Source organism: Saimiri boliviensis, chromosome 6 (genome assembly GCF_048565385.1).
Source record: "Saimiri boliviensis isolate mSaiBol1 chromosome 6, mSaiBol1.pri, whole genome shotgun sequence".
In the NCBI taxonomy this organism is placed as follows: Eukaryota; Metazoa; Chordata; class Mammalia; order Primates; family Cebidae; genus Saimiri; species Saimiri boliviensis.
The window spans coordinates 76,358,607-76,386,261 of record NC_133454.1 but is presented as its reverse complement, the minus strand read 5'-3'; the positions used below and the strand labels follow the sequence as shown (position 1 = coordinate 76,386,261).

At 45.7% G+C, this 27,655-nt stretch overlaps 3 protein-coding genes across 13 annotated transcripts in view; 2 read left to right on the top strand and 1 right to left on the bottom strand.

Moving 5' to 3' along the window:
- Positions 1-120: 120 nt before the first annotated feature.
- TAF10 (TATA-box binding protein associated factor 10) lies at positions 121-1,521 on the top strand. The gene is made up of 5 exons (XM_003919779.4): positions 121-403; positions 541-695; positions 911-975; positions 1,060-1,174; positions 1,352-1,521. Exons 1-5 carry the CDS (start codon positions 172-174, stop codon positions 1,439-1,441), a joined length of 657 nt encoding a protein of 218 aa, XP_003919828.1. The 5' UTR covers positions 121-171; the 3' UTR covers positions 1,442-1,521.
- ILK (integrin linked kinase) lies at positions 1,493-8,587 on the bottom strand. Of its 2 annotated transcripts, none has more exons than XM_010337866.3 (13): positions 8,487-8,587; positions 7,933-8,113; positions 4,134-4,299; positions 3,858-3,953; positions 3,558-3,654; positions 3,381-3,464; positions 3,206-3,291; positions 2,954-3,063; positions 2,726-2,853; positions 2,518-2,639; positions 2,323-2,422; positions 2,080-2,210; positions 1,493-1,898 (listed from the first exon to the last, which is right to left on the bottom strand). In XM_010337866.3, exons 2-13 carry the CDS (start codon positions 8,019-8,021, stop codon positions 1,749-1,751), a joined length of 1,359 nt encoding a protein of 452 aa, XP_010336168.1. In that variant the 5' UTR covers positions 8,022-8,113; positions 8,487-8,587; the 3' UTR covers positions 1,493-1,748. The 2 variants fall into 2 exon arrangements, with proteins under 2 accessions (XP_010336168.1, XP_010336202.1); XM_010337900.3 differs by having other exon boundaries at positions 7,933-8,067; positions 8,487-8,576.
- Positions 8,588-8,643: 56 nt separating this feature from the next.
- RRP8 (ribosomal RNA processing 8) overlaps positions 8,644-27,655 on the top strand; it is a 109,735-nt gene continuing 90,723 nt past the window's right edge. For 5 of the 10 annotated variants that reach the window (XM_074401040.1, XM_074401039.1, XM_074401038.1 and 2 more), the window contains exons 1-5: positions 8,644-8,912; positions 10,090-10,453; positions 10,696-11,149; positions 11,243-11,372; positions 11,521-11,627. In XM_074401040.1, the coding sequence (XP_074257141.1) occupies positions 8,814-8,912; positions 10,090-10,453; positions 10,696-11,149; positions 11,243-11,372; positions 11,521-11,627 (1,154 nt within the window). In that variant the 5' untranslated portion in view covers positions 8,644-8,813. Of the gene's footprint in view, positions 8,913-10,089; positions 10,454-10,695; positions 11,150-11,242; positions 11,373-11,520; positions 11,628-11,717; positions 11,815-12,025; positions 24,838-27,655 lie in introns of those variants that run through there. The other 5 variants (XM_074401035.1, XM_074401034.1, XM_074401033.1 and 2 more) reach the window with 2 other exon arrangements.

The following is a 27,655-nucleotide window of genomic DNA, read 5'->3' as shown; positions in this document are numbered from 1 at the left end:
GCCTGTTTCCTCTAACCCGCAGACCCGCTGCGGGAGGAGGCGGGGGAGGGGGCCGGAGAGCGCTCACAGTGACAGGCGGGGCGAGTCGTGGGCGCGTGACGTCACCCCGGGGTGTGCGCAGCGCGAGCGGAAGCGGAAGCGGCTCTGTTCGCCGCCTCTCCCACCGGCCCGATGAGCTGCAGCGGCTCCGGCGCGGACCCCGAGGCGGCGCCGGCCTCTGCCGCCTCGGCCCCGGGCCCGGCGCCCCCGGTCTCGGCTCCCGCCGCGCTGCCAGCTAGCACCGCCGCGGAGAACAAGGCCAGCCCCGTGGGGACAACAGGGGGGCCTGGGGCTGGAGCAGCTGCTGGGGGCACGGGACCCTTGGCGGCGCGGGCCGGGGAACCAGCTGAGCGGCGCGGGGCAGGTGAGGACCAGGACGGGTGAGGGCAAGGGCAGCACCTTGGACTGGGCCCAGCGGCGGTTGAGGGCAGAAGGTCTAGGCTGACCTCGCTGCGGCCCTGCGCCTCCCACTTGTGTCTCATTTTGCTGGTTCTCCTCCAGCTCCGGTGTCGTCGGGTGGCGCGGCGCCCCCAGAGGGGGCCATGTCTAACGGGGTTTACGTACTGCCGAGCGCGGCCAACGGAGACGTGAAGCCCGTGGTATCCAGCACGCCTCTGGTGGACTTCTTGATGCAGCTGGAGGATTACACGCCTACGGTGGGCTTCCCGCCCGAACAAGGCTACTTAGCCAGCCGTCACAACTTTCAGCTACATCTCCGTGCTTTCCAGCGTCCTCTGTTTGCTTCCCTAGTCGCTCTTCTGATTTTTTTGCCCTCTGCCCCACAAACTGAGCTTCCTGATAACCAGGCCCATCCGACATTTCCCTCATCCTCCTCCCGCTCTGCTGACAGTTCTCTTAATTGATTTCTCAGATCCCAGATGCAGTGACTGGTTACTACCTGAACCGTGCTGGTTTTGAGGCCTCAGACCCACGCATGTGAGTAAACCCAGGGCAGGTTAGTTTTGGGTGCTTGTGCAGTGTGGTGTTCATCTCCTTCTCATCTCAGTTTTTTCTCTCTAGAATTCGGCTCATCTCCCTAGCTGCCCAGAAATTCATCTCAGATATTGCCAATGATGCCCTACAGCACTGCAAAATGAAGGGCACAGCCTCCGGCAGCTCCCGGAGCAAAAGCAAGGTGTGAGGGGAGGCTCAATGAATCAGTAATTACCTTCCACAACAGTCTAGGCTTATCCTGCCACCTGCTTGGGGAAACTGAATCCTAGGGGAGGTATAAGACTTACTCAGGGTCACCCATCTGGGATTGAAGTCTAGGAGTCCTGTGTTCAGTTGGTACTCTTCGCTCTTTCCTCAGGACCGCAAGTACACTCTAACCATGGAGGACTTGACCCCTGCCCTCAGCGAGTATGGCATCAATGTGAAGAAGCCGCACTACTTCACCTGAGCCACCCAACCTAAATGTACTTGTCTGTCCCCATGTCCCCACACTAGCCTGTTTTCATAATAAACTTTATTGTGACAGGCGGGGCTGATCCCTCCCATGTTGGGAGACACCATGTGGCAAGTGACAAAGCTCTGAGCCCGCCCCTTTTGGGGCCACAGTGGTAGGGATGCGGGAAGGGGATGGACCCCATGGCTGGGGTAGTACCATGACTGGAGGCAGGGGAGGCAGCCAGAGGCCTGCTTCGGGGAGGTGCACTCCCCCAACCATGTCCTCACACCTTTGGAGTTTAGGCAAGGACTTTCCAGTCCTACTTGTCTTGCATCTTCTCCAGGATAGGCACAATCATATCAAATTTGGGTCGCTTTGCAGGGTCTTCATTCATGCAGATCTTCATGAGCTTACACACATGAGGGGAAATACCTGGTGGGATGGTAGGCCGAAGGCCTTCCAATGCCACCTGCAAATACAAAAAAAAAAAACTGAGCCTTAGAATTTGAGTCTCATGTAGAGAGAAGCCACTGGCTCTTGGGACAGGATTACTGTATATCCGAACAAATACAGGAGGAGCCCAGGCTCACTACAGTTATTTCCACCATCACAACCGCTCCCCCGACACAAATGTATGCTATTCTGCTCACCTTCATTCCAATCTCCATATTGGAGAGATCAGCAAAGGGTACCTCCCGTGTCACCAGTTCCCACAGAAGCACTGCAAAACTCCACATGTCTGCTGAGCGTCTGTTTGTGTCTTCAGGCTTCTTCTGCAGAGCTGGAGGGATAGAGCTTGTCTGTTCCAGCCCCCTGGCCTGTCCTGTGTCTGTCCCCTTCCACTACTACTGAGGTGGTCCTTTTTTACCTCCCAACGTGATACCCTCACCCACCTTCAGGGGCTACCCAGGCAGGTGCATACATGCGACCAGGACATTGGAAAGAGAACTTGACATCAGCCATACTAATTCGGGCAGTCATGTCCTCATCAATCTGAGGAAGAGAAAATGGATAATGTAGAAGGAGGTAAGTCCTACACAGGGAAAAGGGCTTTGGGGCCTGGGGCAGGGGTGAGCTTATGGCCTCACCATTACACTACGGCTATTCAGTGCATGTCGTGGAATGAGGGGTTCTAGTGTGTGTAGGAAGGCCATGCCCCTTGCCATGTCCAAAGCAAACTTCACAGCCTGGCTCTGGTCCACAACAAAATCTGCGAAGAGGGAAGAGTCAGTTCAGAGAGGCTCATGCACCCTCTCTCCCATTTCCTCCCCAAGGAGATTCAGCATCCCTACTCACTGGTGCCTTCATGTAGTACATTGTAGAGGGATCCATATGGCATCCAGTGTGTGATGAGGGTCGGATGAGGAGCAGGTGGAGACTGGCAGGCACCTAGCACTGGGAGCACATTTGGATGCGAGAAAATCCTGGAATTGGGGGGAGTGGTTGAGACCCAGTATAAAAGATCTCTCAGTGCTATTCAGGGTTCCTTGGAACTAGCAGCTTCTAGATTATGCCTTGTACTACCTGAGCCGGGGACATTCTTCATTGAAGTCCCTGCTTTTCCTTGTACTCCAGTCTCGAACCTTCAGCACCTTCACGACAATGTCATTGCCCTGCCAGCGGCCCTTCCATAGCTGAAGAACAGGTAGAGGTTAGGAGGCTTGAACTGTGGCTACCCCTTCCTTGCCCACTAACTGGAGGAAAAACTTAAAACAGGTACAGAGCAGGTACTTTATGGGGGTTTAGTGAGGGAAGGGCAAGAAGGGCAGGGGTCACCTCTCCAGAGTGATTCTCGTTGAGCTTCGTCAGGAAGTTCAGCTGTTTGAAGTCAATGCCAGAGTGTTTGTTCAGGGTTCCATTTCCTAAGAGAGTGGGCAGGTCAGGTTCCCAGCTTCACCCTAACCCAGTATTATTTACTTGTACAACCCTTCTTCCAACGGTAATGACTCACGGGGCCGAGTGCGGGTGGTCCCCTTCCAGAACGTATCCTTGTATGGAATACGGTTGAGATTCTGGCCCATCTTCTCTGCCCGCTCTAGGGAAGAAAAACAACCTGAGCTGTGGTACAGAGGAAGAAGACAGGTGGGAAGGGACAAGAGAGCACAAGTTAGCGGGTGGGGAGATGGACCTCGGAGAAGCTCTCTCAGGGGTGCCTTGGCTTTGTCCACAGGCATCTCTCCATACTTGTTACAGATGCTGACAAGGGCCCCATTTGCCACCAGGTCCTGGAATGAAAAAGCCATTATAATGAGGGCCATTGCTACTTTTCTGGCAGTCACTGAACCAACCATGAACACAGAAATGTAGTACTCAATCCTGTGGGTGTCACACACTATTACTGACAGAAAGGGTTGAGGGTTCCAAACTCTCCAACCCAGGCTCAGATTTACTTCCCACCCATCTCAGGACTTCAGGCCTGAGTACTCACCTCTGCCACTTGGTCTTGGCCCCAAAAACAGGCATAGTGCAGGGGCACGTTCCCATGTTCATTGACTGCATTGATGTCTGCCTTGTACTGCAATAGCTGAACCCCATGGCCAGACAAAAAGAAGAGGCAGAAGGTGCAGTCAGTCCCAAATGAGATACTGGGTTAGGGCATAGGAAAAAGGGGAAGAGTACATGTACTTTCTACTGTATTAACCGTGCCTGTGACTAACCCTCATGGCATGTATGTGATGTGGGTAACAAAGGGGTTTGTACATACCTTCTGTACAATATCACGGTGTCCATGACTGGCTGCCAGATGCAGGGGGGTGTCATCCCCACGGTTCATTACATTGATCCGTGCCCCCCGCATGATCAGCATCTCAACCACAGCAGAGCGGCCCTCTCGGCAGGCCCAGTGCAAGGGGGAGAAGCCATGATCGTCCCTTTGAGGAAGGGGCAATGGTCATTGAGCTGGAGGTGGGATGGGGCAAAGGTTTTGATTCCTGAAAAACTGATAATTACATACTCTCTGGGAAGGCTTACCTATCTAGGACTTTGATTCTCATTCATGCCAGTAACTCCCAAAGCTGTCCATTTCAGACCTTCCCCTAAGCTTCAAACCAAACCAACTAGCTAGATACCTCAACAACCTATATAAAAAATGTTATCTTTGCCATATCCCACTTCTTATTTCATGAAGTGGTAGCACTCTTCCCCTTTTTTCTCCTGCATCCCTTCCACAACATCTGTTGGTCCTTTCTGTTTTCCACTGTGTCATATATCCTCCTACTTTAGCACTTGTCACACTGGATTGTAAAAATCTGTAATATACTGTCTGGTCTGTTAGACTTTAAGTTTCTTGAGGGAATGGATTGACAGCAGCTGTTCAGTGCACGTTAGTTGGGGAGAGGGGTGTCTTGGAGAAGGCGGGCCACAACTTACAGGAGAGGGAACAAGCTTACTATTTGGCTCTGGTACTGAAACTAACATCTAAAAATGGGATGGAATTTAAATGATGTTTTGGAAGGGTTTATATTGAAAAGGAGAAATGCTTTTGACTACTGATGAGGCAGATAACAAACCACCATGCAAAGCAGGATTTCCCTATTTAGCAATCCTATGCACAGAAAACAAGAAAATAAGAACGGCTGTTTTAGAAGGAAAACTATATCTGATTTTTTTTCTTTTCCCAGAGATATGTGTTTTATAAAGTAAAATACGTATACAAACAAAACAAAACAATTGGTTTGGAGCTGTGCCTGGCTGACAGCATGGGGCCATAAAAGGAAATTTCCTCTAGTTTGGGGCTGCAGATTCAAGGGGCGGAGCAGGGGGCGGTCCCCGGTCTGGGCCAGCAGCCTCCAGATGCCTTAGTGCTGTGGTCACTTCCTGTGTTGGCACTCTAGGCAAGGCCTGGAGCTGATCAGGGGTCTGGCCATCCAGAGGCCCCTACAGCTGAAGAGGTTGGGGGTGTGGCCTTTAACTTAATCATTTTCCTCCAAAACTTGCTCGCATCTGCTAACACAAAAATAGCCAAAAGCTTTTCCTGGATGGGGATATCCCCAGGAAGCAATGACACCCCGTTTATCAGTCGGTCTTGCCTTCTACACTTTTAATTTGTGCCCTAACTTACCAGCCTCCAGTACTGCCTGTGGCCCCAGGGCAGACCAAACTCTGGGGGCAAAAGTATGGGCACAAAGGTTCTGTTCACTATCAGGCTGCTTGTCACCCCAGGGCCTAGACTTTTATCTCAAGGAGATTTGCAGGACATTAACCCCCTCTTTCATACGTAGCATATAGCCAGCTTAGGCCCCCATACCTTATCCTCTCAAACCAGCACCAAAACCTTCCAGTTTCATTAATGCCACCCTTTTTCCTTTTGGTAGCATCTTCCTAGAGTCTTCCTAGACTCAGCTAGAGTCTTCCTAGATGCTACTGGGCAACTGCCTAAGCCTGTATGTCCTCACTAACGAAATAGTAACAGTGCTTAACTGTCTTTATAAGAGTATCCTTTGAGAACTATAAGAAAAATGTAACAAATTACTTTGCAAAGTATTAAAGAGAAATAGTGTAGAACATAATGGGAACCAGTGAAGTCTAGACTGAGAGGACAGGTGATCCTGACCCGTCAAACCTAAAAACTAAAGTCTACCCATCTTAAAAAATAATTAGAATCTGCCACTCTGAGTCACCATCAGTACATCAATCTTCTTGCCTTCCTATCTCAGCCAACCTTATAGAACTGGTCTACATTCACTTTCACTATTTGCTCACCTCCCATTCACTTTTTCATTTTGTTTTTGAGACAGAATCTCACTCTGTGGCCCAGGCTAGAGTGCAGCAGCTCAATCTTGGCTCACTGTAACCTCCACCTCTCAGGTTCAAGCGATTCTCCTGGCCTCAGCCTCTATGAGTAGCTGGGATTATAGGTGCACACCACCATATCCAGCTAATTTTTGTATTTTTAGTAGAGGCTGAGTTTTACCATGTTGCTCAGGCTAGTCTCAAACTCCTGACCTCATGATCCACCCATCTCAGCCTCTCAAAGTGCTGGGATTACAGGCGTGAACCACCATGCCCGGCCTACTTTTCAACCTGCCACAAATCTGCTGTCTGGAGGGCAGAGATTATGTGAGATTCTGGGACTCTAGCACCCAGCACAGAAGGTGTTCATCGCAGTCCCTTAAATGAGGGAATCCAATGTAGTGTGATTTCTTCACCCATTATTCTGCATCAACACTCACAGATCATCAAATATATCCTAACCGCACACTGAAGGGGACAACAGACATTGGGGCCTACCAGAGCAGAGAAGATAGGAAGAGGAAGAGGATCAGGAAAAATAACTAATGGTACTAGGCTTAATACCTGGGTGATTAAATGATCTGTACAACAATCCTCCATGACACAAGTTTACCTGTATAACAAACCTGCACATGTACCCCTGGTATTTAAAAAAATCCCAATCGTAAATTCAATAGCTACTTTAAAGTATTAATGTTCTTTGATCTCTCAGTAGCCTGTACTGCCGTTGACCACCTCCCCTTCATTAAAACGTTCTCTTCTCTAAGCTTTACTCACACATTTTCCTACTTCTTTTTCAACTTCCCGTTGCTCTTTTTCAGTCTTGTAGGTTTCTTGTCCCCTGACCTCTTGCCTTCCACTCACCTGAGACATTCTCCTTCACACCCATGTCATCAAGTATCATCTATATGCTGATTCTGTGTCTCCAAGTCAGATTCCTCTCCTGAATTGCAAATCTGCATAACCAACAACACACTCAACATTTCCACCTTGTTGCATTGTCATCGTAACTTTAACATGTCCAAAATAGAACGTCTCATCCTCCAGTTTTCTCCATCTCAGTAAAAACAATCACCATCTATCCAAGTGCCCAAGCCAGAACCCTGGTCCTCATCTTTACCCTTCCTCACTCCCCACACCAAGTTCCACAATTCTTCGTACTAAAGACTTTCGGAATGTAATCACCTCTCTTTTTCACTCACCCTAATTCTAGTCCAAGATATCATTACTTCTGCAATGAACTAGGCAATTGCCTCCTTTCCACCTGCTCTTCACAAAGCATCCAAGATGATACTGAAAAATGGACAATCTCATTATGTCACTATACAGCTTTGAAACCTTGCTTTTAAAACAAAGACCTTCGTAGAGCCTAAACATGCTTGCATGATTTGGCTGATCATTGCAGTCCTCTACAGCCTTATGCCCTGTTCTTCTCTTATGCCCAATGCTCAAACCCAGAGATCATCTACCTTCCAGCCATATGGAACCACAATTTCCTGTTTGCTCTGTGCCTTGCCTCCTAGCCTTTGCCCATGCAGTTTACTGAGGCTGGAGAGCTCTCTGCAGCCTCTGCCTGTGAAACTTATTCAGCAGTCAAGATTCAGCTCAAACACTGCGTCCTCTGTGAAGACCCTCTGTGCCCTACAGGCTGTGCTTAGCACTCATTACACTGGATGGCAGTCAGCCGCCCCCACCAGACATGAGCACTCCACTCCACGCAGCCAAGAGATGATCTCGAGCCTTTCTCTCATTCACCAACCGCTTCAGCTCACCCCTGGTTGAGGTCGTTCTCCGTGTTGTCCAGCCACAGGCGAACGGCGACTGCGTTGCCCTCCCGGCACTGAGTGAAAATGTCGTCCATAGCAGCGTCCCGGCGCCGAGTCCCCTGGATTGGGGAAGCCTGGGGACTGTGGGGTGGTCCAGGGAAGGAGGATGAACCCCAAGCTTTGTCCTCTACAGAAGAGAAGTGTTTGTATTGGGGTTGGGAGCCTGAGCTGCGTTCCCGGCTACTGGTGGTCTGTGAAGGAGTTCGGAGCTGCGGGATGATCCCTGACCGTGTCCTCTGGGCGCGAGGTAAGGGCGGGGCAGGGGGTGATGAAGAGGCAGTGTTTCCTGAACGGAAGTCCGAGAGCAGGCAACTAGACCCTACTCGCGGACACTTGGGGGAAGTGGGGAGGTTCAGGCTACGTATACTTTGTGGGAGGGGGCCGGGGGTCCTCCCCAGGGCTGGCTCCGTTCCTTAATGGGAACTCAGGCGAAGTGAGGGGTGACAGGTTGGCAGGGCCCCCAATCGTAGGCAGGGGGCGCGGGTCCTTCTCGCACTTACCGGGACTCGGGCAGCAGGCTCCTTCTCTGGGGAACTCCCGTCCGGCCGCGCCCGCCGCCCGCCGCCAGCAGCCAGCCCCGCCCCGCCCCTGGCGCTCTTGAGCTGCGCGGGCCTCCGTCCCTCCCCTCCCGCCGCCTCCCTGCCGTTCTAGCCGCGAGTGGTTAAACTCGATGGTTCGCTGCTCCGCGCCTGCCGCTCTAGCCGCCTTTGGCTGTCATGCGTCGGTTTCCGGCTCCGTTCTGGCGGGTCTGAGCCCTCGGACTCCTAGAGAGGCGCTTTGCACGTGGAGAAGAGCTGGGACTCCGCGACCCTGCTCTCCCGAACCTGATGTTCGAAGAGCCTGAGTGGGCCGAGGCGGCCCCAGTGGCCGCGAGTCTCGGGCCCGTAATCTCACGGCCTCTGCCTGCGGCCGCCTCGCAAAACAAGGTGAGTGACCCTCAGGGGCAGTGGGACCTGTTTCAGGCCGCGAAGCGGACGCTCATGGATCCCAGCGTTGTGTGTATTGCGGGGAGGGATGCCTGTGGCACCGTTGGGGGCGAGCCCTGCTTGGAACATCCGAGAACTTCCAAAAGAAACTGATGTTGGGTCAAAGAGAAAGTTGTTGGGTAGAAGTGGGTGAAGCGAAGAGGGTTCTTCAGACAGGAAAAAGTACGTACAAGGGCCCTGGGACAAGAGAGCATGTTCTGTTAGTCACACACAAAAAAGTGATCCTTGTGGTTGGAATACAGAGTAAATGAGAGGAGATGCTGTTCAAAAGAAAGATTAGAAGTTTTGCGTATATTGAGAATGGAGAGAAGCCAATGAAAGGTTTTAAGCAATGGAATGATTTTTTTCAGATTTGTATTTTGAAAGGGTCATTGGTTACAGTGTGGAGGATGGATTGGAGAATGTAAGAGTTGTTAGTATCATTGTTCGAAGGAGGGTGTGGGAAACTTAGAATCTAAGTTCCTGGCCTAGGATTACCCAGTAGGACTGCAACCCAGAATCAGCCTTCTCGACAACACACCTTCTCCTTTGAGCCTCTGCAGATGTAAGGGCTGTGCTTCCTCAGGCTTTTCTTACCCCTCAGTCCGCTTCCATCATGGACTCAGCCTGTTTTGTTTCCTCTTTTTTCATCCCCTAGCCCCATTACCGTAATGCAGTCCGCTGGTCTCTCTGTCTTCATTTCTCCCCTTCAGTTTGTTCTCTATACTGCAGGTAGAGACATGTTAAATATTTAACATACATCTGTGATCACATCGCTGCTGTGTTCAGAAACCTCCTTACCTCTTGTGGAAATGTATCAGCTAGAGGCAAAAGCTTGAGGTGAGGGGGTTGAAACTCCTGGTCTCTGGCCTTGGTCTTGTTGCTTGTGGCCTTGGTACGTTCCTTTGGGAAAACCTCCATGAGCTCATTTACACATTGAAGAATGCGGAATAGGTGGTTTCTCTGCCTTCCAGCTTCCCAGAGGTTGGGGTGGTGATGTGAAAGTTCCTCTGGGTTCTGGCAGGCTTGACTGGGAAGAATTCAGATGCTTCTGCCAGTCTGAGTCAGGTCCACATCTCTCCCTTCCAGCCGTCATCCATTCTTTCCAGCCCCACTGTCATCCCTTGTTTTCCTCCAGGGCTCGAAGTGCCGCCAGCTCTTGGCCACATTACGGACCCTAGAGGCAGCATCTCTTTCCCAGAATCCCCCCAGCTTACCTAGCAGTGACTCTGAGGAGGAGGAGGTGGAAAGGAAGAAGAATTGCCCCAAAAAGGCATCGTTTGCCAGTGCCTCTGCTGAAGTAGGGAAGAAAAGGAAGAAGAAATGTCAAAAACAGGGCCCACCTTGCAGTTACTCTGAGGAAGAAGTGGAAAGGAAGAAGACATGCCACAAACAGGCTCTTCTTGACAGTAACTCTGCTGAAGAAGAAAAAAGAAAGAGGAAATGCCAGAAACATGCCCCTTTAAATCCAGCCCAGCACCTGGATGATGTTGACCAAAGAGGTACCATTGTATGTATATATGTGTGTGTGTGTGGAGGAGGGGGATCAGCTGATTCTACATACAACAGAGGTTATCCACTGCCATTAGGATTAGGGCCAATGATATACTGAGGCAATAAGAAGTACTTTTATTCAGGCCACAGTCACTGTCTCAAAGATGGAGGTATGACTGGGATGACTAGCCATGCCTCTGAATTTAAGAGATCTTGCCTCCTGTGCACCGTCCCATCTCCCTCCCTGCAGGTCCCAAAGCTTGGAAGAATAGTGCTACAAATGACCCGCCAAAGCCAAGCCCTGAGTCCACTTCCCCCAAACCCCCTCATACGTTGAGTCGCAAGCAGTGGCGGAACCGGCAAAAGAACAAGAGAAGACATAAGAACAAGTTTCGGTCACCTGAGGTGCCAGACCAGGCTCTAGCCGAGGCCCCCACAGAGAAGACAGAAGTGCCTCCTGTACCCAGGACAGAGAGCCATGAGGCTCGGGCAGGGGCTTTGCGAGCCCGCATGGCACAGCGGCTGGATGGGGCCCGATTTCGCTACCTCAATGAACAGCTATACTCCAGGCCCAGCAGTGCTGCACAGCGTCTCTTCCAGGAAGATCCTGAGGCCTTTCTTCTCTACCACCGCGGCTTCCAGAGCCAAGTGAAGAAGTGGCCACTGCAACCAGTGGACCGCATCGCCAAGGATCTTCGCCAGCGGTGAATTGGGGTCAGGCACTGTGGGAAGCCATGTGGTGGGTCAGTCATAGTCTCAGATCAGACCAATATGTGACCCTTCCCTTCCACTCTCAGGCCTGCGTCCCTAGTGGTGGCTGACTTCGGTTGTGGGGATTGCCGCCTGGCTTCAAGTATCCGGAACCCTGTGCATTGCTTTGACTTGGCCTCTCTGGACCCTAGGGTCACTGTGTGTGACATGGCCCAGGTAAACCCCTATGTTATCTGGCTTGTGCTTCAGGCCCAACCTCCATATGCTAATCTCTAACCTTTCCTTCCCCTTTCCCATCCTGGTGTTTCAGGGTTGGCTTTCTCCTTCTACACTGTGTGTGCTTTACACAACACTCTTTCCGCAGGTGCCTCTGGAGGATGAGTCTGTGGATGTGGCTGTGTTTTGCCTTTCACTGATGGGAACCAACATCAGGGACTTCCTAGAGGAGGCAAATCGAGTACTGAAGCCAGGGTAAGAGCTGCTCCTTAGGACACAGATGCATATATATGTGTGTGCCTGCATGGGTCTGTGCATTTACACAGAACTTTCTGTCCTTCTCAGGGGTCTCCTGAAAGTGGCTGAGGTCAGCAGCCGCTTTGAGGATGTTCGGACTTTTCTGCGGGCTGTGACCAAGCTAGGCTTCAAGGTTGTCTCCAAGGTGAGGGCCCCAAGAAGTCTGTACCTGTTTTTGTCCCATGTGGCCCTTTCAGGAGGAAGGAGGCATTAGGCACAGGAACAGACATTTTGCTCCCCAATAGAAAGGGAAGCCCTGCGAAGCTTTCTGAGCAGAGGCAGTTAGTACATAGAGGGGGGTGTTTGAAGGAGTTGGGGTGAGGATTTGGTTCTTACTGGGTGTTTTTTGTCCATAGGACCTGACCAACAGCCATTTCTTCTTGTTTGATTTCCAAAAGACTGGGCCCCCTCAGGTAGGGCCCAAGGCTCAGCTTTCAGGCCTGAAGCTTCAGCCATGCCTCTACAAGCGCAGGTGACCTCTGGATCTTCCTCGAAAGGGGAGGCAGAGCTCAAACTTCAGGTTCAGAACTGTGAAGACTATATCCAGCCTGGCTGTGAGCCAAGACTTGGTTCCTGGTGGAACCCTGAGGACAAAGTGTGATAAAACCTCTGGCTCAGACTTGCTGTACTAGAGGTTTCTGGGTTATAAGATGCATAAAGTCACTGGGGCTAGCTAAACAACGAAGAATTTATTGTGAGAACATGGGAATATCTGGGAATCACAGACCACTTTAGATGTCATGAAAACTGGATGGTTTGGAATTCAAGACCTCTTTAGGTTTGGCTCCTCTTTCCAACTAAGAAGCCACATGGCTTTTCTGTACTACCATCTCCACTCTGCTCTTGTCTGATCTGTTTACAGATCAGCTTCCTCTCCTCACCCATAGCTTCTAGTTCCTTCAGCTTCAGTTTGCCTAGGCCTTCAAGGTTGCAGACAGGCAGCTGTTGCCGCTTGACTCTGAGGCCACTGGTAGTCCACCAACATCCTGGCTCAACACATCAGTCTGAGCCACCAGGTTGAGACTGTTTGGATGTCCTATACTGAGCATTTCTAGTGGTTTATCTTTCCCCTCTCCCCTCATCTCCATCTTTGGAACCATATGCATCAAGCCACTCCCAACACCTATTATCCTATGGGACTTTGGTATGTTTATGGCTGAGAGCACAGATTTTGGAATCAGGTAGACCTGGATTTAATTCCTGTCCTGCTACCTAGCCACTTAAAGTCATTTAATCTCTGAATATCACATTCCTCATTTGGAAAATAGAATTTCTGTCTTGCAAGGTGGTTGGGTTAACTGGGGAACTCTATAGCCAGGACTGGGAACATAGGAGGTGCTCGATAAACTAGCTATGACTATTATGTGTTATAAGCCTTATTGTTTTTTGAAGATCTTCCCTAGGCTGGTTGGAGGCTGAAAGGTAAAGAATGGATTTGTTGACTGAGGAAGTCTGTGGGAGAGCTCAGGATAGGCCTTTCAGCAGGCTAACTTCATAGGCTAATGACTTAATAGATTCTGAGCTGTCTGTCCTTGGAGGGGTAGTGAGGGAGCTGGGTCTTTATACATAAACAACTTGTTGATGCCATGTGGGCTTGGGAGGATTGGGCTGTTCATTAGCAAAAGAGTCTGTCTGTTGTTTCTGCCTTGCAGCGGACTCAGATCAGCATGTCCTGGGAAAGCTATAACAAGGTGCTGAGGGAAGGTGAGCTTGAATGATAGATTCTAGGCCTCCTCCAGAAGGTTTCTGCCATGTGCCCAGGTGTAAAGATACAACCTCTTGTACTTGCTTCCAGGAATACCTAACAGTACCTATCAGATCACAGGCTGCATAGCCCTGAGCCAGTTGGATGCCTCTAATAAGGGGATGGAGGTGTTCAAACAGGCTGTAGGCCAGAGGGCATGTTTGGAGGCTGAGCTGTGAACCATTAGGAAGACACTGCACAGTGCCGCTACATGTACTGTTCTTTCTGCTGAATGCTCATCTGACTGGAAGTTTGCTCATCTTTCCAAGCAGCCTAGTTGTTTCCTATTTTACTCCCAAAGCAAAAGTAATTCTTCATCTGTACTCTGAAAGTACTATGTGAGCTGGGCGCGGTGGCTCACGCCTGTAATCCCAGCACTTTGGGAGGCCGAGGCTGGTGGATCACGAGGTCAAGAGATCGAGACCATCCTGGTCAACATGGTGAAACCCCATCTCTACTAAAAATACCAAAAATTAGCTGGGCATGGTGGCACGTGCCTGTAATCTCAGCTACTCAGGAGGCTGAGGCAGGAGAATTGCCTGAACCCAGGAGGCGGAGGTTGCGGTGAGCCGAGATCGCGCCATTGCACTCCAGCCTGGGTAACAAGAGCTAAACTCCATCTCAAAAAAAAAAAAAAAAAGTACTATGTGAAGTGTGCTACTTCAGCTTCTAAATACTGCATTGTGATTGCTTTGTGCATTTGGCTGCAGTTTTCTGAAGCCATATTCATCTTTGTATTCCAAGAGCTTGTCATTTGAGATACAGCCAGTGTACATATTCACCTAGGGAGAGAGAAGGAATGACAGCGTCCAGTTGAGTGGGATAGATGAGAACAGTGGTGTTACAGAAACCCAGGTTCTAGGGCATAAGATGAAGGCACTGTTGACTAGTCATGATGGAAGAAGTAGGGAGATAGGAGAACTTAATGAAGTAGAACTCGTGGGACGCTGAGGGCGGGTAAGAGAGGAATCTGAAGTAAGTCCCAGGTTTCTGGCTTGAGCAACTGTGGGTAAGCTGGTGATGCCATTCAAAGTGTTGGATTTCAGGAAGTGGGACATGAGTGAGATCTATGCTAGGGGTCTGGGAATCAGCATCCTAGAGGGTAATTAAAGTCACAATAGATGAGATATTCAGGGTAAGATAATGAGAAGAGAAAATGGCCCAGAATAGAACTGAGGAGCATTTCATGGATGGGTAAAGGAAAATGAACCAGTAAAGGTGATGGAATAGGAGAAGGTTCCGCCAGAGATGTAGGAGTAAAACCAGGAGATTTAATTTTTTTTTTTTTTTTTTTTTTTTTGAGACAGAGTCTTGCTCTGTGGCCCAGCTGGAGTATGATGCTGTGCTCTCAGGTCACTGCAACCTCTGCCTCCTGGTTCAAGCAGTTCTGCCTCAGCCTCCCAAGTAGCTGGGAATATAGGCGCATGCCACCATGCCAGCTAATTTTTGTATTTGTAGTAGAGATGGGGTTTCACCAGGTTGGCCAGGCTGGTCTCGAACTCCTGACCTCAAGTGATCTGCCTGCCTTGACCTCCCAAAGTGCTGGGATTATAGGTATGAGCCACCATACCCAACCAATTTTTTTTTTTAATTAAATATGGGAGGATGGGCAGGTTGTTAGCTGTTGAGTGCTGTTGAGATGAGAGAGAAGTCAGAATGCAGTGGGGTAAGGATTGCTGAGTAATGTTGAGGGCCTGTTTGAATTTATAGTACTAGTATTCATACATTTGTAGTTAACGGCAGTCATCCCACTGGTATGGGTATCTCTCCCTACTCAGGAATCTAGAATAGCTGTGGAAGAGGTGAGTACTGAGGGATCATCCAGACTTCATTTCAGGCAATTGAAATGAAAGCACAGTGAGCAAAGGAGTTTTAGTCCATTAGCAAGTTAAGTGATGACAATGCTTAACTACCATGAACTTGCAGAACAGGTGGAAGAATAAAGATAGGAGTAGGTTCTTGTCCTGGGCATACTTTAACAGGTGACCTGGGACAATGTGAAGCAGTGGTCAGAAACTGGAATTTTTCAGTTGCTTGAATTACTAACTTCGGAAGCAGAGCAGCCCTGGGTGATGGCAAAGTCTAGGGTCCCTGAGTGAGGTGAGTGCCTTAGAGGCATATCAGAGCAGTTGCCTGGAGATTGGTTAATGAACGTATTGTGGGAAGGAGTTGTCTACATGGACGTTAAGTTCTCCAGGAAGTTGGCAACAGAAAGGTGCCAACCTCTTGAGAGGGAGAGGATCCAGAAGATCTGCATACAAAGGGAGGGAAGGACAGGATGGCATAAATTTCAAAAGAGCAGAGGGTTTACACAGCCTACTAGAGAGACTTCTATGTTAGGGGTGATGTGAGGCTGGTGAGTGGAGCTGGCTGCCAGGCAGCCTGTGTAAAATGCCTCAACAGCCAGTCTAGCCTGTCAGGATTCACTGGGGCTGACTGGGAAGACCTGACTATTGGGGCAGCTCCAGAAGGCAGGAGCTTCCTGGGCTAACCCAGGGGAAGGCAAGCCGCAAAGTCCCAGGAAGGCACGTGTATCTCACAGGAGGATACACATCACCTTTGACAGCTCCATGTTTGTGTTCTTTGCCAAATGTGATATATTCCTAGATCTCGATTAATTTTTCTGTTTTGTTATGCTCAACAGGACAGCCAGGGCAGTCTGCCTGCCCTCTTTACTTATAATTCGGATTCTCTCTTTGTCTACTCTGCCTCAGGCCACCTGAGTAAACATCGGTCTAGATCTGAGGCAGCCCTGGAGCTCTCCCTCAGCCCAGGCCCTACTAGTGACCCCCATCAGTCACCCTGATTATGAAGGCAGAACTCTTCTGAGTCTTATCTGGGTCCTCCCTGCTTCATCATCGGCTTCAGAACAAGCACTTGTTGAATTCTGCACTTGGGCATCAGCATCTAATGCTGAGAGGCTAGACTGAAGAGAGAACAAAGTATATTTCATTAAGCAATGACAGCATATCCTCTGTTTAAGGAACAGTGCTAGAACAGATTGAAGGAGGGACAAGAGTAGTAGGAGGTAAATGGGAATGGGAAGGGTTGCTCCATTGTGAAAGGCAGTGGCTCTCAAACTTCAGAGTTCATTAGAAGCACCCAGAAGCCTCATTATAATGCAGATGTCTAAGCCCTCTCCCAGAGTTCCTGATAGGGCCCCAGAAGTTCATTTCTGGTTTCTTTGATATTTTTCAGTGAAGCAGAAAGCCAGTTTATCATTTGAGAGTGGGAATGGGGGAGAGGAAATATATTCCAGGCCCACAGGGCACAGAACTACCCAGTTAAGCCAGACTGATTTATCCCCTCACCCCTCCTGTCACTTGGGTCCCAGCAGTCAGCAGTGATTAGGTGGAGGGGAGCTGAGGAGAAGTAAGAGCATACAGATCACTCCTGCCTTTCTCAGTGCAGGCTCCTAGACTTGGCTGAGGCAGAGCTGGGAGGGGAAAAAATTTAAAACTACTGCAGGTACAGATTGTTACACAGGATTAAACATTCTAATTAATTAATTAATCGAGATTGTGTTTGTTCTCTGAACTGATCACAGGACTATCAAGAACATCACAACCTTGCTGCAGCTTTTCTCCACAGAAGGGAGAGTACCCTCCCAATGAATAAAATTTGGAGGGGTGGTAAGAGACAAAAATAAAATTGGGTTTGGCCATCCGTGCCCCATGCTTGTTCAGCATCCCTTTTAGAGTTCTCCAAGAAAATAGTTACTGCTTCTGCAGTTATTGGTGTGCTCCAGCTTCTGTTCCCATAATATAGTCCTAAGGGAGCACAGTTCTAAAAGAAACAACATGATCTTGGCAGAGACACTGCTCAGCTCCAAACTCAACCATTTATGTAATTGCACAAAACTCTCTACAGCTTTTCAGAGACCAGTAATTAGAGCCTTTCATCCCCAGGTCCTCCTCCTTCCCAGGTGAATCCTCTGACCAGCCATCTGGTTTTAGGATACCCAACTCCTGCAGTAACTGCCTTACTGGTCTAATTGCTTCTGCTCCTGTCCCCAAAACAATTAATTTTTCACACAGCCAAGTGATCTTTTTTAAATGTAAATCAGCTTATGTCACTTCTCTGCCTAAAATCTTTCAATGATTCCCACCACCTCAAGAACAAAAGACAAACTTTTCAGGCCCTGTGTGATCTTGCCCGGGCCTCCATTACCATCCGCATCTTAACCCACTCCTCCCCTTTCACAAAACTCTAGCCACACAGTCTTGCTTTTATTCATCAAGCATTCCAAACTGTTTGTGAGTCTTTGCACATGCTCCGTCTTCCTTGAATACTGTTTCCCCAGTGAGCTTATTTTCATCTTCCTGACTTCACAGCACTATCACCTTTGTTTCTGTGGAAGAAACTGGCCAGATGCTCACCGAAGTGTCCTCTTTGTGAACACAAGCAAACAGCATTTCCCAGCTCCATGCATGTAGGCATTTGTGAGTAGTTCTCACCAATGGAAAATGAGAGGAAGTGATATTTCAAAACTAGACCAAGGCAGTTAATGGGTAGCTGAGCCATTTTATTGTTCTCGTCCTCCTTCCTTTTCACGGTGACTTTAAGCATGTGTTTTCAAGGTGGTGGAGTCATAGCATAGAAGTCTTAATACCTGAGTTACTATTTAGAGTATAATAGCTGCTTGACCAAGAACATCCATGTTGGATTTTGAACAAGAAAATAAACCTTGACTATATTCTGCTAGTGAGTTTTAAGGGTGTTTCAGCAGGTATCATTATATACTGAATATATCTTCTGTGAGTACCCCGTCCACCTTACTCTTGACCACAATACCCTCTGTTTTTTTCAGGGTGCTCCAAACAATTATCTTGCCAGATGCCAGTCAACACTTTCTATTTGTCCCATGAATTTAAAATTAGGGAAAAACATATACTTACAACAGGAAGTTGAGATTTTTTTTTTTTTTTTTTTTTAGTTGAGATGGGGTTTCACTGTGTTAGCCAGGATGGTCTCAATCTCCTGATCTCATGATCCTCCAGCTTCTGCCTCCCAAGGTGCTGGGATTACATATGTGAGCCACTGCACCCTGTGAGATACTTTTTTTTTTTTTTTTTTTTAATCAGTCATTGTGACTGCTCAGAAAAACAAATCCCACTAAATAATATCCTAAACAGATTATTTTTTGGTCATATAACCTGGAGTTAGGTGACCTGGCATTGGTTCAGGAGTTGAAGATGTTAGGAGTGCATTCTCTGTAGTTCTCTTGTCTCACGGTCACAGAATAATGTGTTCTTGATTAAGCAGGAACACCCTACTTAGCATCAGACTTCTTGGAAGTCTCCCTAATGGCCACAGCCCCTATCTTTTTGGCTTCATCTCAAGGGTCCTTCTACATTGTTAATACTCTGGTATAAATGTGTTTCATTATTCCCTATAACATGACTGAAACCAATCTAAAGTATTAACATTTTAAATATGTTTTTGGGCCAGGTGCAATGCTTATACCTGTGATCCTAGCTACTAGGGAGCCTGAGGTGGGTGGATTGCTTGCGCCCAGGAGTTTCAGGCTGTAGTGAGCTATGATTGTGCCACTGTACTCCAGCCTGGGTAACTGATATCCTGTCTCAATAAATAAATAGATATGTGTATATATAATATGATATATTTTACATGTTTTTCCTACCCACCCTTACCCACATCTCAGGAACCTGTCAGCAACTCATCCAGTTTAAAGCTGCTGTTCCTCTACATCAGTGGTTTGGGAGAACGTGGTCTTTATTTCACTCATTCTTTACCTCCTCTGTCTCTTCTAGTATTGGAATGGAGGAGGTCATGTTAGAGGAAGAAAATCTAAACTTATGTGATTAATGTACCACTGGTGTGTTCTGTAAAGACAGTGTTTAAATGCCGACTCCTGTGTGAGGTATTGCAGTTCTCTGGAGCTCTCCATGAGGACTGGAGCACTAACTGACTTTGAATGCCTCTTCGTGATGCCCAGCCCACACCAACCTTTGGCTCTTCAGCATCTGACCCTGACAATGTATCCACAGCCTCCTGGTGCTAAAGTTCCTCACTCTCATACGCAGACCCCCTGGGAAAGGTCCCAACAAACCCTCAAGACTGGTTACTTTTCAAGGAACCCACAGGAAACTCATGAATATTTGTCCTACCAAACTGGAAGTGCAGCGCAGGCAGCACCTTGCTTTTCTCACCCTACCCTGTCCCAGCCAGCCTGACCGTTACTTCTCCATCTGAGAAGTGCCAGTCTCTATAATTCCTATGGGTCCAAATCCTCATAAGAGGTTCAGATTATGTTCTCCCAAGAATCTTCCATGCCACCTTCCACCCTGGCGGCCTGATGGAGATGGGTCTGTACATTTCTGAGTTTAGCGAGTCTCTAGAGAATGTAATGCTGAATGAATGTAATGCCTCTCCCTCACATGGGAACATGAAATATATACACATCGTTCTATTGGAGTCCTCCTCACTCAGTTTAGAATGAAGGGAGCAGCACTATTTAGTCTTGCAGGGAGAAGTTATCCCTGTTCATAAAGATTCCCATCAATGAACCTTTTATTTCTGATCTCATATGTAATAGAAAGTGTAGTGGTCTCTGGGTCAGCTTTACTATCTTAGAATAAACTTCATGTGAATATATCTAGTACCCTTATTTGGAATGTGGTGGTTCCTGTCACCTCTTGTCCTCAGTTTTGGTGTGTTATCCAAAGATCTTAGACAACTGAAAAACTCTTAATTTAACTTCCTCTTTTATGCAAATATTCTTATAAAATATGAAGTTTCCTTTTTGTGTGTGTGCTTTATTTCTATGGAGTATTGTCTACAAATCTTGTCTTCTTTTTAAAATCACTCAACTAAGTTTTTAATATTCATTCATGTATCAGTCAGGACCCAGTCAGAAAAATAGAAACCACACTAAGTATTTCAAGAAGAGGACTTTTAATACAGGGACTTAGTTACAAGTATTAGAGGACTGAAAGAGTAGAAAGAAGTTGCTGTTGTTATTCAAAAATTAGTAACTTTAGAAATCAGAATATTCCAAGGCCTGGGAAAACACAAGGGACGAAGCGATGTGATTACCAGAAACTAGAAGCTCAGAGAAGGAACTTCTTTGACTGATACTCAGACTTTCATGGGAGAAGCTCCTTCCAGGTATCTTGGTGCCTGTACCTCTGAGGAAAGGCATGGCCCTGAGGGTTGGAAAGCAAGGGATGACTCAGACTGCCAAGTGGGTAGTCAGACTGCTGCTAATATCTCTGAGAAGTGTGGCAAAGCTGATGCTGAGTGCAGAACTAGCTAGTAGAAGCCAAATGGCTGCAGCTGAGATCATGTAACAGCTGGAAAACAGGAATGAAGTCTCTCTTCCTAGCTTTCAGTTTTCCTTTAGGGCTTCCTATTGGCAGACCCTAACTGGAAATCAGCTAGCAGTGGATTCTGGGAAGTATAGTTTGTAGAATTCCAGCTGCAGCAACACCGCCAGAATGTGGGGGAGGAGTGGATAGGGGAGGGAATGGGGGAGTTGCGGAGGGAGATATGGAGAAGCTAGCAGCTGAAAGAAAATAGGTAAATAACCAGTGTAATCCAAGCTGCTCATCTGGTTTGTTGCTTTCATTAGCTGCAGGAGTATTCCATAGCATGCATCCACCATAGTAAATTTATCCATTCACCTGGTTGCCTCAAATTTTTTGCTTACCTGGAGAAATTAAAACCCTTGAAGCTAGGATTTTGAGTACAAGGTAAGTTCCACCAATTAGACTTACTCATTGGAGATTTGGGAGGTAAAGGCTATCTTTCTGCTGTTTTGGCTGTTGCTGCTGGAAAGCAAGTTTATGTAGATTTTGAGCCTTCTGCAACAGCTTTCCAGCTTTGAAAACCTTCAGCATTCCCACTGAAGCCAAGAACAGAACACCGATGTCTACTGTAATGGCTAAAGTTCAGCCTAGGACTGGACAGTCAACAAGCAAAATAAATCTACTCTGTAATAATATAAGTTTGACTATGATAAATTGTGGTTAAGAAGAAAAACCGGCCAGGCGTGTTGGCTCATGCCTGTAATCCCAGCACTTTGGGAGGCCTAGGCGGGTGGATCACGAGGTCAGGAGTTTGAGACCAGCTGGCCAACACAGTGAAAACCCATCTCTACTAAAAATACAAAAATTAGCTGGTCGTGATGGCACACACTGTAATCAGGAGGCTGAGGCAAGAGAATGCTTAAACCCAGGAGGCAGACATTGCAATGAGTTGTGATTGCACCACTGTACCCCAGCATGGGTGACAGAGCAAGACTCAGTCTCAAAAAACAAAAAAATAATTATTGGGAGGATAGCAATAAGTAATTCACAGAACTATGAAGTCTGGAAGTGAGGCATGAAACAGGAATCAACAGAGGATGAACAACTGCAAAAACTAAGGTTGCATGTTAGAATCAGCCTGGTAAGGATGGCACTGCTGGCACCACTGCTATTGGACTTTTCTGTTGCTCTTGGTACATAGATTAATTAGAATTCTCAATTAATGAGAACTGAGTTAATCGCCCTCCTACGTTCATGTCACTACATCAGGATCAGTCCATGAAAGGCCCCTCCCTCTCCTGTTCTTTAATTTGTTCCCTTCATTCCTGATTTGCACTTCAGTTCCTCTTGTGTTCCCCCACAGTGCACTTGTTATCTGTCCCTAGACATATATGTGTCTTTGGCAAAATATATGGTGGTTTTGGTGTGTGTATATTGTGGCAGAGACTTGCCAGCTGCTTCTCACACCCATTTCCTTCATCCTAGGAAATCAGCTGGACTGTATTTCCCAGCTTCCCGTATAGTCGGAAGAATGGCCATGTGATTGAGTCTAACCAGTTGGATGGTAGTGAAACTAATGTATGTTATTGCCAGACCCGGGTTCTTAAATTTTCTTATGCATAGTCCTTTATATCATAATCAAATTGCTGAGAGCCAAATATAAAACATTGAAAATAATAGAAAGACACATGTACAGAGAACAAGGATATGACTTAAAAGCCAATGTCTTATCAAAAACAATAGAGGACAGATGACATTGGAATGACATATTCAAAGTGCTTAAAAAGGAAAAAAAAAATATGTCAAACAAGATTCTGTATCAAGCAGTTTCATTGCCTGGACTCAAAGTGAAAACAAGGTAAAGTCATTTTGTGGGGAAAAGAACAAAAACAAGCAATTTATTAGTAACAGACCTGCATTACAAAAAAATTAGGTTCTTTGGGCAAAGGAAAGATGGTACCAGATAGTAACTCAGATCTACAGAAAAAAATAAAAAGCACCAGAAATGGCAAATATGTGGACAAATATAAAATCAATTTTTTCTTATTTCTTTAAAATACATAGGACTATTTAAATAAAACATATAACACTATGTACTGGATGTATAATATATATATATATATATATATATATATATATATATATATATATATGGCAATAACTCAGAACTTGGGGTGGGGGAATTTATTGGAGTTATATTGCTGAATGTTACCATATTTTAACTGAAACAACTCAGATTATTAGCCTAAGTGGACTGTAACGAGTTAAAGATTTATAGTGTAATCCCACTAAAATATAATGTGGGAGGATTGCCTGAGGCCAGGAGTTTGAGACGAGCCTAGGCAATAAATACAGTGAGAACCTGTCTCATAATCAAAGCTGTCACCTCAATAACCTAGAAAAAAAGAGCAAAATAAATTCAAAGCAAGCAGAAGGAAGGAAATAATAAAGATAAAAGCAGAAATTCATGAAATCAGAAACAAACAAACAAACAAAAAAATAGAGCAAGCCAGTGAAACAAAGGGCAGGTTCTTTGAAAAGATCAATAAAATTACAAACCTCTAGCAAGACTGAAAAAGAAAAAAGAAAAGACACAAATGATCAATAACAGAAATTAAACAGAAAATACCACTACAGACTATGTAGACATAAAACACTAAGGGAATACTGCAGAACCTCTATGTACATATTTTTGGCAGTTTAGATGAAAAGAACTCCTCAAAACAAAATATCACAACTCATGCAATATGAAGTAAATAAGTTGCCCTGTAACTATTAAGAAAATTAAATTTATAATTTAAAAATTCCCAAGAAAAAAAACTCCCGGGCCTGATTGTTTCTCTGGGGAATTCTACCAAATGTTTAAAGAAGAAATAACTAATTGTATACACTCTTTCAGAAAATAGAAGAGAACACCTACCAATTCATTTTATGAAGCTATTATGCTGATATCAAAACCAGAAAGAAATGGTGTAAACAAAGAAAACTACAGACCAATTTCTTTCATGAATACAGACACAAAGTTCTTAACAAAATAGCATGCAGCAATATTTAAAAAAGAATTATACACCATAACCAAGTGGTGTTTATTCTAGGGATAGTTCAATAATAGAAAATAAATCAGTGTAATCCATCATATTTTAAGGCTAAAGAAGAAAAAATTACAGAATTATATCAACAGATGAAGGAAAAAACACTTAACAAAATATAATACCCGTTTATGATTTTAAAAATCTCAGAAAACTAGAAATAGAGGAAAACTTTAACTTCATAAAGACCATCTATAAAAAAAAAAATGCAGCTATTATTACACTTAATGGTGAAAAACCAGATGCCTCCATTAAGATTAAAAAGAAGGCAAGGATTTTCACACTCATCACTCTTACTAAGTTTAATATAATGCTAGAAGTTCTAGCCAGTGCAATAAGGCAAGAAAGAAATAAAAGATATAAATTAAAAAGGAACTAAGCTGTCCCTATTTGCAGATGACATGTTTGTCTACATGGAAAATTCCAAGGAATCTACAGAAAATTTCTAGAATTAATAAGTGAGTTCAGCAAGGTTGCAAAATACAAAATAAACATGGAAACAAAATACAAAATAAACTATACTAGAAGTGCACACATAAAATTTAAAATTACATTTATACTCTCAAAAAAATACTTGTTGTAAATCTAACAAAACATGTATAGAACTTATATGCTGAAAGCAATACAACGCTGATGAAAAAAACAAAGATCTAAATAGACATATGCATAGATTGTACAACTCAACATAGTAAAGATGGCAATTATCCTCACATAGATAAAGAAGTCGGACACAATTCCTGTCATCATCCCAGCCAAGATTTTTTGTAGACATAAACAAGATTATTTTAAAATTTATATGGAAAGATAAGGGAATCAAGATAGCTAAGATTTTGAAAAATAAGAATAAAGGGAGGAATGAATTTACCCAATTGTAGGACTTACTGTAGCTATAGTAATCAAGATTGTAGAGTATTGGTGGAAGGAGAGATAGATACGTAAATCAATAGAATAGAATAGAGAACTCAGAAATAATCCCACACAAATATGTCCAACTGATTTTTTTTTTGACACAGGAGATTTTTTATTTTTTATTTTTTTATTTTATTTTTTTTTTAAATTTTTTTTTTGAGACAGAGTTTCACTCTTGTAGCCCAGGATTGAGTGCAATGGCATGATCTCAGCTCACTGCAACCTCTGCCTCCCGGATTCAAGCAATTCTTGTACCTCAGCCTCCCGAGCAGCTGGGATTACAGGCGCATTCCATCACACACGCCTAATTTTTGTATTTTTAGTAGAAACAGCGTTTCTCCATGTTGGTCAGGCTGATGTTGAACTCCTGACCTCGTGATTCATCCACCTGGGTCTCCCAAAGTGCTGGGATTACAGGCGTGAGCCACCTCGCCCGGCCAATTCTATAACTTTTAATTAAATCAACTGAACTGAATGGGTACACATTTATTTAAAGCATTTTAAAAGACTAGCACAATAATCCTGCCATTATCTACAAATAAGAATGTTTTTAGAATGGCTATTCCATATTCCTTTATTTGGTTATATTATAATCTAGTATTGTGTTATTGGTTAGTTGTTTTCTCTGATTTTTGTAAATGTTCACGTTCTCTGCAATGAACATCCTTTATACATACATGTTTAAGGACTTTTAAAAAATCAATACTTTAGGGAGGGAAAAAAAATCTTAGAGGTAGATTTACTGGGTCAAAGGCTATGTGCAATTTAAAAGTTTTTGTATATGTGTTGCTACATTGCCTTCCAAACTAATTGAACAGATCTAAATTCTCATCAGCAGTGTCTGAGATTGTCGTGGGAAAACTTTTCAATGAAGCAAGGCTAATTGATCTATAGCACTTTTGATTGCTGAGAATGTCTAATAAAAGCAAAAGAACAAATGAAACAAAGTATTTCCCAATGGAGTGCTTCATAACCCAGACACACCCATTTCCTATTCCTTATGTTATTCCTTACTTTCTTCCAATGTCTACTTTAATTTTTAATTTTTATGAGTGTGTAGTACATGAATATATTTATGGGGTACATGAAATATTTTAATACACATACAATGCATAACAATCACATCAGGGTAAATGGGGTATCCATCACACCAAGCATTTATCCTTTCTTTGTGTTACAAACATTCCAGTAATACTCCTTAGTTATTGAAAAATGTACAATAAATTTTTGTTGGCTGTAATCACCCTGTTGTGCTATCAAATACTAGATCTTATCATTCTAACTATGAATATATTTTGGTACCCATTAACTCTCCTCACTTATCTGCCACCCCCCACACTAACCACCACTTTCTTTCCCATCTTTCTACTCTTTATCTCCATGAGTTCAATTGTTTTAATTTTTAGCTTCTACAAATGAGTGAGAACATATGTTACAGGATCTTTGGGGTATTGTTTTTCTGTCCAGAAACTTTTGTGGCCGGGAGCGCCTTTGCCCAAGTTTTGCTGGGACCCGCTGGGCCCGTTTCACCCATTCAGCCTGGCAGGCTTCGCTTGGCTCACACTACTGGCCTGGTTCCCATGCCTGTCAAGGGTAAGTCAGGCATGGAATGGCAAGGGGAGTGTGAGCAAGCATGGGGTCTGGCTACTGCACACAGGCAGACATGCTGGCTGCTGCAGCAAAGCAAACAGGTCTAGTTGCCGTCATGGGTGCCAGCTCTCTGCGAGTCTGCAGCCGGACCAGGTGCACGGCAAGCAGCTTCTATGGCTGGCACCCGGGAAGACGTTGGTGCCTGGAAGCTTGGAGACACCAAGAACTGCAGGGCCCCAAAGAGGGGGTCACAGCGCTGGCTCGGGGAGCTCCCAGATCTTAGCTTTCCGAAGGGCTGCAGCTCTCCTTTCCTTCTCTTTGCCCACAACGTGGTAAGCAAGGGACATGTTTCAGCCCTGGTTGTGTTACAGCTCTTTGGTCTCACCATTTGGTGGGTCCTGAGTTTTTGTCCTGCAACCAGGAAGAATGAGGTATGCAGACAAGTGGAGGGCGAGCAAGACAAAGAGGAGATTTATTGAGCAACAGAACAGCTCAGAGGAACCCTGCAAGGGGCAGCTCCTTTCCATAGCCAGGGTATCCCAAGGAGTATTCAGCTCCTGGCAGAGAGGGTAGCTCCTCTCCACTAGGCAAGTCATCCCGACAAGTGTTCAGTTCTCAGCAGAGTGATACAGCAGCAGCCGCGCTAGACCGCCTACCACTGCCATCACATGCAAAGTTTGTCTCTCTCTAGTTGGCTTATATCACTTAATATCCGTCCTCCAGTTTCATCCATGTTATTGCAAGTGACAAGATCTCATTCTTTCTTACAGCTGAATAGTATTTCACTGTGTATATGTACCACATTTTCGTTATCTATTCATCTGTCGATGGACACTTAGGTTGCTTCCAAATCTTGGCTATTGTGAATAGTGCTGCAATGAACATGGGAGTGTAGCTACCTTTTCCATATACTGATTTCTCTTTTGGCAGGGGAGGGGTATATACCTAGCAGTGAGATTTCTGGATCATATGGTAGTTCTTTTTTCAGTTTTTTGTGAAAGCTCCATACTGTCATCCACAATTCTTGTATTAATTTACATTCCCACCAACACTGTACAAAAGCTTATTTTCTCCCCATCGTTGCCAGCATTCATTATTGCCTGTCTTTTGGATAAAAGCCATTTAACTGAGGTGAGATGATATCTCATTGTAGTTCTGATTTGCATTTATCTGATGATTAATGATGTTGAACACCTTTTCGTTTACCTGTTTTCCATTTGTGTATCTTCTTTTGAGAAATGTCTATTCAGATCTTTGCCTGTTTTTAAAATCAGAGTATTTGATTTTTTCTTTTTTTAATTTTCTTTTTGATGTGGAGTCTCACTCTATTGTCCAGGCTGGAGGGCAGTAGCGCAATCACAGCCCACTGCAGCCTCTGCCTCA

What these genes read in the sequence shown, in the direction of transcription:
- TAF10 (XM_003919779.4), top strand. Translation starts at nt 172, where the DNA reads ATGAGCTGCAGCGGCTCCGGCGCGGACCCCGAGGCGGCGCCGGCCTCT. An exon ending in AGCTGAGCGGCGCGGGGCAG is followed by an intron (nt 404 to 540) that starts GTGAGGACCAGG and finishes GTTCTCCTCCAG; the next exon opens with CTCCGGTGTCGTCGGGTGGC. An exon ending in TGGAGGATTACACGCCTACG is followed by an intron (nt 696 to 910) that starts GTGGGCTTCCCG and finishes TTGATTTCTCAG; the next exon opens with ATCCCAGATGCAGTGACTGG.
- ILK (XM_010337866.3), bottom strand. Translation starts at nt 8,021, where the DNA reads ATGGACGACATTTTCACTCAGTGCCGGGAGGGCAACGCAGTCGCCGTT. An exon ending in GCCAAGACCAAGTGGCAGAG is followed by an intron (nt 3,655 to 3,857) that starts GTGAGTACTCAG and finishes TTTTCATTCCAG; the next exon opens with GACCTGGTGGCAAATGGGGC. An exon ending in TGAATAGCCGTAGTGTAATG is followed by an intron (nt 2,423 to 2,517) that starts GTGAGGCCATAA and finishes TCTCTTCCTCAG; the next exon opens with ATTGATGAGGACATGACTGC.